At 36.5% G+C, this 12,478-nt stretch overlaps 1 protein-coding gene and 1 long non-coding RNA gene across 2 annotated transcripts in view; both read left to right on the plus strand.

Annotated features, from left to right (window-relative positions):
* The first annotated feature begins 6,812 nt into the window (after positions 1–6,812).
* Positions 6,813–10,605, plus strand: LOC106957875 (uncharacterized). Its single transcript, XR_001427048.1, has 3 exons — positions 6,813–6,900; positions 9,430–9,433; positions 10,588–10,605. It is a non-coding gene; the product is annotated as an uncharacterized LOC106957875 (long non-coding RNA).
* Positions 10,606–11,797: 1,192 nt separating this feature from the next.
* The window catches only part of LOC106957878 (protein NLRC3-like), a gene marked incomplete at its 3' end in the record, with an annotated part of 13,822 nt that continues 13,141 nt past the window's right edge, over positions 11,798–12,478 (plus strand). Inside the window, exons 1-2 of the mRNA XM_015049410.1 lie at positions 11,798–11,816; positions 12,169–12,450. Of these exons, the coding sequence (XP_014904896.1) occupies positions 11,798–11,816; positions 12,169–12,450 (301 nt within the window). The remainder of the gene's footprint in view (positions 11,817–12,168; positions 12,451–12,478) is intronic.

A 12,478-nucleotide genomic window follows, 5' to 3' on the forward strand; every position in this document is an offset into this window, starting at 1 on the left:
AAAACAGGTTTTGTTGGCTCTATTATTATTATTATTATTATTAGTAGTAGTAGTATTAGTATGATTAGTATTATTATTATTATACTTTCTCAAAATTACACAGTTAATTTTTTTGGAGGATTTTTATTGAAATGTGTTTAGTTTTATTTTCACATACAAATCCTGTAGTGACTTTGATTTAACATTAATTAAGCTGATTTTTGTTACTTTATAAAATGAAAATTAGAACAAATAAAGATAAACAAATAATCTGGTTGAACATTTAATATGAAGAATATCTGCAGCTATGATATTTCACCACGAGAGGGCAGTAAGACCTAAAGAAACAAAACTATAGTTTTCTAAACAGTTTCTGTTTTTTGAAATATAGAAATATAGAAACCTTCCCCTGAATCAGCTCTCGGTTTTTAATGTCACCTGGAAGCGGGCGGAGCCTCAGGTGAGTCAGCTCTAGTTAGGTTTGGATCAGAACCGATTCAGACTCCATGTAGCAGCAGAGCAGAGTGTGGATCAGGTGAGTTTTCACTTCTTCTTGTTTTCCTCTCTCTGGAGGAACCAGAACTCGGCCCAGTTCTCTTTCAGAACCAAGCTGCTGGCTTCATGGGGCTGTGGTTCTGGTCGGGTTCTGGTTTCCTGCTGATCAGAACCAAAAAACTCTGACAGCAGATTTTGTCACATGTTAACCTAAAGAAATGATTTAATTTTGTGTGAACACAACATAATTTAGCTAAGTGATCTGTCAATTAAAGAACCAAAATCATCACCTAGCCTTGTTTGCTTGAGGTCATTGAGGCATCTAATCAGTGTACATTCTGCGATTACCATTCTGCGTTCCAAACCCCAGACGTGCAAACTGCATTGTAACAGCAGGAAGGTGCCAATAAAACTTTGCCAATGGATCACTGCATCACAGCAATAACTATTTCAGAATGCTTCCTCTCAATCTGTGGGCCTCATGGGAAAATTCCTCTACTGCAGACAAACTGAGGAGGAGAGAAATGACACCCTGTAAAGAAATTAATCACTGACATTATGTCAACATGTCCAATATAATTGTATTGCGTTATTTGAAAGCAAAACAGATGTATTAATCTGACAATCACAAAACAGTAAGAACTGTTATGCTCTCAAAACACCAGAAAGGTTAAACCATTGAGGATAAATGATCAAAATGACCTTAAAGAACAATAAAAAACAAAATACATTTCAACACAACTGAAAAATACAAAACAAAACCATGCAACAATTTATCCACATTCTGCCACTATGGTGAACTGAAACGATCACCTACCATTTTAAGACATACAACCGTAGATATTTCATGCTTTTAATAATGCCCTCTCATTTAAAGAGTTTCCAGTTACATTTTCTGTATCCAAAGTGGTAAACAGTAGAGCTACACTTAAGCTCGAAATACAGTACTGTCTTTTTCACCTTCAATATAATATTCAAATAATCACAGCGAACTATTCTTTAGATGTCATGTATTATCATTCTGTTATTACTTTAGTTCATATTCAGTCTAATGTTAATCAATAGTTAATTAACATTCAGTATTATTGTGATTTTCAGTTTAAAGTGTTCTCTTCCTTCTGTGTGTATAAACTGAGCTGGAGGCCACATCTGCCTGTTCGTCTTCATGTGAAACAGTTAACTGTGTGTTTCCCAGACCTTGAAATATGTTTCCACAGGTGCCTCCTTACCAACCGGAATACTCCCTGTCTTAGGAACTGCTTGTGTGCAGTAATATTTTGTCTCTGCTGTCTTTTCTTATCGATCCTCCCTCTTTGTTGCTTGATAATAAAAAACAAGCTGTAACCAAGGGTCTTTAGAACGCTCAGTGAACGGCTTAGAGGAGCAGTTTGCTGAGTCTTCTCATTTGGCAAAAGCTTGGCCATAAAATTCATATACATTGTCTGTGGTTCTTTTATGAAGGTTTGAGAAAAATACCTCTCAATTTCAGTTTTACTCCATCTCTTGTTTTATTGTAAAATCATGCAGTTTTTTTGTAATTACTATTACTAATGCAACTATACTGTAAAACATAAAGTCTTACCAAGTATTTGTCTAGTTTCCAGAGCAAATATCTTAGTCCACTTGAAATTATACAAAACTAACTTGTCAGTAACTGTTCATCAAGAAATATAGTTATTTTGGATATGAGTTTGTAATAGATTGGGCAGCAGATGTCTTTGCTGGCTGTTGGCTATCTTCTGGGCTGTGGGTGGATGAACTGACCGGGGTTTAAGTTTTCTTCTGACGTTGGGGAGCATTGTTGGAGCGTCCTCGCTAGCATTAAGGTGCTGTCCATCTGAACTGAACAATCAGGGAAAGAAGGGCCATAGTCAGGAAAGTGACCAAGAATCTGATGGTCACTCTGTCAGCGCTTCAGTATTCCTCTGTGGAGAGAGGAGAACCAGCTGAGCAGAGCACACAATCCTATAATCATAACTAATAAGAGGTGCCAATAAAACACCTAAATGTTTTGATCTTCAAAAGAGGACTTGTCCTAGAAAAAAGAAACCAGAGGTCCAATCTGAGATGACGCCTCTCCGCAGGAAAAGAATCCAACATTTACTAGTCAAAATGTTCACCTTTACAACAAGAACTAAGAAGTTTTGGAAAAATGTATTCTAGATTTCACTTCATCACTTCACATTTTGTTCTTCACTTGACAAGATTGTACTTTTTATTTGTCCTTTGTTTTATGTCAAGTTCTGCTTTCGGCAGGTTTTGTGGTATTTGTAGAAGTTCGAACGCCTGAATTGTCAGAATCTTGTTTGTCACAATGCTGTGTGTCTGAAGTTCAGGGATTTGAAACCTGCTCATGACTTTGTTTTAAAATTTCACATGAACCCGACCTTATGGTATCAGTAGAACTTCGAGGGCCGTGGTTGCTGGGTGCTTGGTTGACACAATGGATTGAGTCTGTGCTTTGGGTCCAGTGATTCTGAGTTTGAAATTCACTTAAAGCTTGTTTTTAAAAAAATCAGATGAAAAACCTACCTGAATTCAAACTTGTGGAATTTGTAGAAGTTTGAGCGCCTTGGTCGCTGGGTGTGGTCCAGTTCTGGAATGCATCAGCATAATTTCCAAATAAGGAAAGGCCTGACATCTGGTCTGTCTCCGCCACTTCCTGTTTTGCTGCATCAAGGTTCTTATCAGAGAAAAGTGGTCTCCTGTAACTGGGGAAAGGAGAAGCTTCCTTCTTTACCGACAGCAGGAGGAGAAGAGAAGCTCTGAAGAACAAGTGAATTACTTCAAGTCTCTCAGAGTTGAAGGTAAAATCACTTTTTACTCATTGAGTTTTTCTCTGTAGTAAGAGACAAAAGTCAGATCTGTTTGATTCTCTGACAGGTTTTTATTCCAGAGTAACTTCCTGTCCCTGCTGCAGCTGTTTACATCGTTTGGTGTCAGCAGCAATAAATGTGTTTATTTTGATTGTTTCAGTTTCTGTGGTGAACAAAGTTACTCTGATGTCTGTCAAAACAAAGGTTGCTGTGGAGGTTTCGGTTACAACTGAACCATAAAACTTCTTGTTGTCAGTGAACAGAGTCAGAACAAGAGTAGACATGTTTGTAGTTCTTTATGTCTGAGGTCATGAGACTGTTAGATATTATGTTGCTGCTCTTGTTCTACACTTTGTTTTAAAATTCTTAAATGTTTCAGATGATCAAACTGAAATCAGACAAACTGATTATGATTTTATTAACCAAGTTCAATCTTTTATTCATGATGCTATATAATAAATTCAATGTACAAAAGGTTCTTTGGGGGAATTGATAGATGAAATATTTAGATAAAATATAGAAAAATGCATTTTAATCCAAATTGTAAAACAATTGAGTGGCTCAGGATGTGGAACATGAAAAGGCTTCATTTGTGTCTTATTGTTTCTGGAATTAGAAAAATCCAAATTTCTAATTAGACCTGCAAGCAGAAACAGCACAGCAATAGAGGGATGTCTCTTGGGAACATTTTGCTCCTGCTTTGACATGTTTAAATTTTTATTAAGTTGTTTTCAGCTTTAAGGAAATGCAGTCAGAACTTTGCAGCAGCTTCAGCCTCTCGGATACAAACTGAAGGTTTTAATGGACCTGCTGAAGTGCAGCTGGTTCTGGGTTAACTGGTCCACTGGCAAGTTGAGCACTAACTGGTTAATGTGCGGTTCTACACCAGTGAACTTTTCGGTGAACTTTTCCATTATGTGTTCTGTTTAACCGAGCATGAAACAGCTCAACCACAATACACAAGATGTGTGAGCAGCAGCAGCTGTGATCATTTGAAGATATTTATAAAAGGTTAAAAGTCAAAAGGTCAACCAGTCTCCCCACTTTTAAACACAAACAATCACCAACTTAGCTGAGCTGAGTTTCTGTAAATAAATCAATAAATTTAAATGTGAGCGGGAGCGGGGTTACCTTTGATGACCTCTAGAGAACATTTTTCTTAATATCTTTACAATTATAGCAGCACAAATGAAAATGTTTGCTGCACAGACGTAGCACAAACGTTTGACACCAATTTTGTTTGATTTCATAAAAGTGGGGGGCCGGTTAACCTTTTGACCTTTAACCTTTCATAAATGTCTTCAAAGCCAAAGCAGCACAAATGAAAATGTTTGCTGTACAAACCAGCACAGACGTAGCACAAATGTTTGACACCAATGTTGTCTGATTTGAAGAAGGTGGGGGGGCCAATTTCACTCAGGTCATGTCCGCAGCTAAACTTTAAGCTGTTTTGGAGTAGTCAGTGACGTAAATGATGAGCCAAATGGTTTTGGTGCCGTATCCTGATCAGGGATAGAACCATATCCTGATTCTAACCCTGAAGTAGGTACTAGAACCTGAGAAAAAGTCGGGCCAGATCTGCTCATGGAAAATTAATCTGGCCGAGGCGGACCGGTTGGAGGCGCTTTAGTGGAAAAGCCTTAAAGTATTCTCTGAGGTTCTGGTGTGAAGTCATGCTTCTGTTAGCAGGTGATGCTGTCTTGCTGCTGTGTTACCATGGCAGCAGTTGCTGTTCTGCTCCTCTTGTGATGCTTATGTTTAGATTGATGTTAAAAAGAGAAGTTTTCACTGAATTATGAGGACCTTTCCTTTATAAATCACAATTTGATGTAAACAGCAGCTGCTGGTCCGCCTGTGACCTCCCACCTATCCATCCATTTTCTTTACACCCTTGTCCCTTAGTGGGGTCAGGAGGGGTGCTGGTGCCTATCTCCAGCTAACATTCAGAGCGAGAGGCGGAGTACACCCTGGCAGGTCGCCAGTCTGTCGCAGGTCACCTTCCATAAATACATTTTAATGTAAATCAATCAATCAAATTTTATTTGTATAGCACATTTCAGCAGCAAGGCATTTTAAGGTGCTTTACATAATTAAAAACAAAATAAAAACAGCATCTGACATTGAATAAACAGTAAGAAAGAGAGAGATTTTGGGAAAAAAAATAATCATTATAAATACCAGGAAGACTACCACCATGGGAAACAATAACCATGGCAACAATTCTTACTTTTAGCAGTATACAGTATACACTTATTTTTTACTGTACTGTTTAAGTATTTCTATATTCGCTTGTATTTGTTTTATATATAGGTTATATTTTTTATATTGGATTCTGTTCTGTCCTCTGAACTGCTGTAATTATGCAAATTTTCCTGCTGCGGAATTAATAAAGGAATATCTTGACAAAAATTAGTGATTTGAATTAAAAAACTGTTTTAGACTATTTCTTTTTACAAAATAAAGTATTCCATTACAAAAAAATGTATTATAATTCCAAAAGTTTTGACCACAATGTCTTAAAATTGAAATTAGTTATTGTTTGTTTGAATAATATTGAGACAAATTTACCCCTGTAGTATTATTATTTTTTGATTAGAAATAAAGTAAGAAATATAAGACTTTTTTTCATTAATTTTTAAATCTTTTGCATGTTTTTTTTGTTTCAGTATTTTACCAGCGCTAAAATTACCAAATAGCTTTTAACCCAATTAAATCCAGGACATGTTGTCCTGTTACTGTCTTTTATCAGTAAATAACATTCTGTAGTTTTGTAATTTTCTCCTGCCTTATCTCACTGTAGTTTAAGTTTTTCACTACTTAGATTTATTTTCTTCTGTATTGTAATGTTCCTTTTTCTGTTTACAATTGAACTAGGCAGAAAATTATTTTGAAAATTTCAAAATTTCAGAAAATTTCAATTGTAAATAGGTAGAAAATCTGAGCAGGTCGCCAACAACATGAAATAATAACTAAACTCTGAATTCCTCAGAAATGACTTATTATCACTTATTATTATTATTAAATAATAAGTCATATTATTTAAAATTAAAAGTTAAAAATAAATAAATTCAAATTAAACAAAAGTACAGATTACGAGTAATCCACTTAACGAAACAATTTCTATTTAAAAATTTAGTTAAAAAAGAACTGATTATATTTTCTGTCCAGTTTCCTCACGGTATTACTCAGATCTGGAAAAAAAACAAAACAAAGAAAAACAGCATGTTAAGAGATAAACTGTTGTAGAAGAAAAACCGGTGATAAAAGGATTCTTGTTCTGGGTTGAGAGTCACAAGTCACTGAGTTCAGACTTTGCTCAGGATGGTTGTAGTCTTCCCAGTCACAGGTTGAAATTGAGACTCACATGTTGTCAATCAGGTGTTTCCTCTCTGCTGGAAAACAAACAAAGCAAAAGTTAGAAAGATGCACTACATGGACATCATATAAATTCAGCATTTGCTTAAATGTTTGTTTCACCTTTGTTGACTTGCATATGGAGACTGGTACTTCAACCAGGTGGTGTGATCATTTCTGACTGAAAACTCAGTAGTTCTTAAACCTTTGTTTGTTGTCGACAGGTCTGATCTTCTCTGCAACCTGACAAAATACTGTTGTTTCAGGTAATTTTCTATCTTCTTCCTTCCTTTTGGGAGAAACATTTTTCTCTTTACAATTTTTTACTTTTTGATCTAATTCAGGATAGATGACACAAGAACAATAACTCAATGCAGAAAGTCAAACAGAAAAAATTCCCAAAAATTCAAAAACAAAGGTTTGATCATTTAAAAAGTGAACAGCCTTCATTTGGTGTGTATATCACCATCAGTTGTTTAGATTTGAGCTTTATATATCTTGTTATAATTCCATGTTCATGAGGAGTCATTTCTTCATGAAAACATGTTTGCGATAACCTCGGATCTCCATGGCAACCATTCGGTAGCGCTTCAATGCTTCCTCATGCAACGCGTCACCTTTCTGACTACAATGTGTTTTTTATGATAGATACTGTCAATATTGTCGGAGTGCTGTACTTGGAATGCTGATTGGTCAGTTGCTGACAAGTGCCCTGGAATGATTGGGGGAGGATTGCTCTATGTCAGCATGGGGGCGGAGCCGGCGTCATGTCAATTGTGAAGTTGAAAGAAACTGATGAACAGTTTTCAGGTTTTCAATCAAATTATTCATCAATCTTCACTTCAGTCCAGGCTGCAGGTGGTTCAGTTGTTGAAAGCTGATCAAGCTGTGAAGAAGCAACAGCGCCCTCTGGAGGAACAACAATATAATGACATCAGAACCTGGTGGATCACCTCCAGGAATTTAGGGGTCCATGACAAAACATGAGAACATCTTGTCTGACATGTCACATGTGCTCACATTAGAAAATGTTCTCATGAATTCAGGGAGAAGGTTTAGGGTTTCTCTGTGTAAATATAACCATCTGAAACATTCACTTGTACCCTGTCCCTAACCAAGTCTCCAGCAGTCTGATAAATGGCCGACCAGCAGGGCCTGAACTGAGTAGTAGGAGGCCCAGTGATGATCAGGAGTAGCATGTAGAGGATCTATTGTATGTATTTTGAAGTACTGTTTTTATTGTTACTGTTGTACTACAGCCTTTCCCGTACTTCCTAGACAAATTTCACCTAAGGGAGACCAATAAATTATCTTATCTACTTTTTCCTGCAATAATTAAAAATTCTTTAAACAAAAGAAAATAACTGTAATTTCCCAGTAAATGACTAGAATAATATACATGAAATGTGAAAACAGGCAAGGAATTGATATTAACTCTCCAAATATTTTCATTATTTTATTAACCTTTTTCTTTTCCCTGCCATTTTTGAAGCCCTTCATTCAACTTTGAAAGAAATTATTCTCAACGGTCTCTCAAAATATAATGAAATATTTTGTATCGATCATTTGTTCTACAATAAACAGTTTAGTCTTTAAATTAATCTTAACTATGAAACAATTTGTAGAGTAAAAATATTTTAACTTGATGGGTTAAAAAATAACTCATCTTGTTATTTTACCAGTAAAAGTTTAAAAAAGGACAGAAATTGAATTTAAAGTTCAAATAATTGTATAATATTCCTTTTTTTTTTTTTTTTTTACAAAAACAAAACAATTAATCGCAGTTTTGTGATTAAGTGCAATAATACATTTATTATTAATTCTGCACCTTTAAAAACTCTTGAGGTCGGCACAGGTGATAAGAAAGACAAGATGAGGTTTTCTATTTTCTGTCAGTGAAAATTTTGTCTTTTTGCTGCTTTTTTTCCAGCAAACTGCAGATTTGCTGGAGAAAACTGGAGATACCAAGTTTTTACAACAATTTTGCTGAAAATTGAAGAAAAATAAAGAAAATCAACAAGTTGCTTGTATTTCTTTACCTTTAATCTTTTTTTCCAATTCAAGGCATGTTAACAGTTTGAATCTTTGCAAGAGCTTCTGGCTTTAGATGAAGAATTGATCTGAATCAGGGAAACTTGGCTTCATGTTGATTTTTCCTAATTGGAATAAGATGATTTTTTTCCTATGCCCTAAGAGACGCGTTAATGTTGACTTTTCTCTTTAGCTTTTTCTTCTTTTTGCCCAGGTGGCTTTCATTTGAGTGGTTAGACAGGAAAGTAGGTAATGAAAGAAGGGGAAGACATGCAGCAAAGGTCATCAGGCCAGGGCTCGAAACTGTGACGTCCACATCGAGGACGAAGGCCTCCATGCATGGATTGTGCTTTACCCTGGCACCACCACAATATCCCTAATGTTGATTTTACTTATTATTTCCCTGAACCTAAAATTGAATATTTGGACCAAAATTCAACACTGAATAAAGAAATTTTGCCACCTTGCAATCCAGGAGTAATCTGATTTAAAGCCAGAATAGTTTTCTGTTGTTCTGGCTTTAAAACCTAAAGGAAATCAGATTCTAGAATGACTGACAGGGACATTGTCCCTTATGAAGTAAAATGTGACAAATTGTTAATATTAATAAATGATTTTCTTTTATATAGTCAGTTTGCATACCAACATAGCTTCCATAGTTACATATGTTTTTCTGGTGGGGTTTGTGTGTTTTAAACAAGTATTTTCCAGCTCTAATCTGGCATTTTTAGTTTCCATTCCAACTTTCTGAGAGCAAAGTAAATAAATTATGAAATAAAGCCTGAAATATAATGAATCCTTCATATTTTCCAGATGAAAGATGGCGCAGCAGCAGGAAGTCCAGCAGGAAGTGGATTTAGGTAAATGATCAGAAGCAGAAATGAAGAATCTTAAAGGAACAAACTGACCAATCACAGCCTGTGTTGCTGCCATGTGATGAAACTCAGCCTCAGTGTCTTTATTGTTTTCATGCTTCCTGTTCAGTGAAGCTCTGGTGGAAACATTGTGAGTTTCTGTGAAACCTGAAGGTAAAAACTGAACTCAGATGGAAACTAAAAGGAACCGAAGTGAAGAACAGGCCAGCAGCTCTGATACTTCAGGAATATTTACTATATACACTAATTAACAAGCACGACCAGAGAAGGGTGTGGGGGATGGGGTCGTGCCCTTTTTGAGTTTTTTTTTTTCCCCAATATTTTATTTTTATTTATTTTTTAAATCTGTCTGTCAGAAGGCCTGTTTGTGCCCCTCAGCAATAAAATTTAGCTAAATATAATAATTTATTAAAATAAACTAATCTGGCTGCCCTCAGTCTAATAATGACTCTCAGTTCCTCCATGCTGTTCAGACATCGGTTCCATGGTAAGAAGGAGGGGCAGATCTGTGCCTCTAACTATCAAATTATGGGCAAGAATATCCCGTCCCGTCAGCAGTGGCTTTAACCCACCTGGTAGAAATGGTAAGGAGAAGCAGAGTGAACAGTCAGCAGGTGGTGAAGCCACCTGGTGGTGATATGTTGTGAAGCCCATTTAGAGTTCACAACATATCACATAAACATCAGAGAAAATACTGTAGCAATAATTAGAACCGCAGCATAAAGCCAAACATGCCACAATTAAATGAATCAAAATGTCCCAAAAGCATCAGCGGACGGATATAGAGGCCACCAGGGGATTCCAGGTAGATTCAGAGATGCACGTCGCAGCAGCAGTCCAAGGTAATAAGGAGTCTTATTACCTTGGACTGGTAATAAGACCCCACCTAAATCCCCTCCTACTAAGATCCTCAGCATCGCTAACATGTTTAAATATAGATAAGGTGAATGTGAGAGGGAGACCAGGTTTATTGGCCGAGTTTAAAATCAATCACTGATTATTGGTTATTTGCTGTGATGCATTTGTGACCAAATGAGCTCAAACACAAAGATTACACCATACTGTAGCCATGGTAACAGAGCAATCAAACTATCAAGATGATTCTTTAAACTTTTACAAAGTAAACTTCCCAATTAAATCTAATGTATAATTTTTTTCTCAGATGAATGTATTAAATAAAATGTAATAACATTGTCAAATGAATGCTACAGGTTTAGATCTTTGGTCTGTGTTACAATTCAACCATCTCTGAATGTCTTTAGGGGCCCTGAATGGCCCCTACCAGCAGCTACTGAGTTTTCTTTGCCTTGATATCTCAGTCTTATGATTCTAGATCTCAGAGGTGCTAACATCAAAAAATTATATAGTTAACCCCTTTGAGCTTTTTTGATCTATAAATCAGTTTGCAGCCAAGTTGTTCTAGAGGTTAAACAGTCAGATATTATTAAGGCTTAATCAGTAAAATAGCAGCAAATTTGCTTATTTCATAACTTCACAACTGTTGGGATTTGAGTTTTTCTGTGTGCTTATTTGAGATTTCTGTGTCTAGCGAGTCTCCATGTTTGTCCTGTTTTCCCCTTGATTGTTCCCAAGTGTGTCTCATTCCATACCCTCCCTGTGCATTTAAACCCACCTGTGTGCCTTGTCGGGTCCTTGTCTTGTGTTGCTGTTCGTTTGTAGTGTCGTAGCACAAGTCGCATGTTCCTGTCCATTCATTGAACCTGTTGCTACCAGTGTTTTGGAACCATTTTTCATCATTAATAACATTCATCAGTGCAACCTTGGGTCCTAAGCATTTCTGCCTCACCACCGTCACCACACAAAACATGACAATAAGCTTTGACCTTCTCTCCTCTGGTCTGTTTAACAGCTTCAGTCTCAGATCAGATCAGCCTCCAGGACTGTCAGCAGCAGAAACAGAAACATTAAACCTGTTGGGGAAAATAAACTACATTTGCTTTACGTTGTCCCTGTATGATGGCAATGATATACTAGGATCCTATTAAATTCTTGATTAATGTGGGTTGTTATGTTGTTGTACGGTGTTTTAAGATCTTGTTCAATGTGCCCGTTTTTAACTTTGAGCCTTTCCAAAGGTCTCTGCATGGCCCTGATAATTAAATTATCCAGTAATCACATCATTTATTACTAACTTATTTCAGATGGAAAGACCTGCTGTACCTTTTATTCCAATATTTGGTGACAGAGATGATAAAGCTTAGAAATGGAGGTGAAAACCTGATGATAATGGAAAAGAAAGAGAAAAGTGAGGGAAATGTTAATCATTCAATATTTTCATCACAATATTCATCAATAATATCAAAGTTTCCTGTTTTTCTAAAATAGTGCAGCTCTATATTTAGAAGGTGTTTCTTTTATTGTTCTTCCTGCAGTGAGGAAAGAAAGTGATGAACCAGAAGCTTCATTTGGTCTCATGTAGACAGAATCAGTGGTCGTCACTCAGATATGAGGCAGAAACACAACAGCAGGTTTAGACCTGAGGAGCTGATCAACAGACTCTGAATCTCTGGATGGAGAAACATGAATAGTTGATTTTCATCACGTTTTTCTCTCAGACGTCGATTTGAATTAATCCTTTTTCTGATTTCTATCTGCAGAGAAAAAACTTTTACATGTTCGCTCTGAGTTTGTGAAGAGAGTTTCTGAGGAAAACCTGATTCAGCTCCTCAATGACCTTGAAACCGATGGTGTCTTTAATCTTTTGGAGAAACGGGCGAAACTTGAAGAGAATCAAAGTACAGCGAACAAGGCCCGGGAGACCATTGATGATGTGAGGAAGAAAGGACAGAAAGCCTGCAGATTGATGATCAAACGTCTTCATCAAATAGATCCGACTCTGTCCAATGAGCTGGGTTTGTCCTCTGACTCCTCTGCTAAAGGTGAGACCCAAAGTTCATTAAAGCTGTT

Source organism: Poecilia latipinna, unplaced genomic scaffold (genome assembly GCF_001443285.1).
Source record: "Poecilia latipinna isolate Pla-1442-1.1 unplaced genomic scaffold, P_latipinna-1.0 Scaffold946, whole genome shotgun sequence".
Lineage (NCBI taxonomy): Eukaryota > Metazoa > Chordata > Actinopteri > Cyprinodontiformes > Poeciliidae > Poecilia > Poecilia latipinna.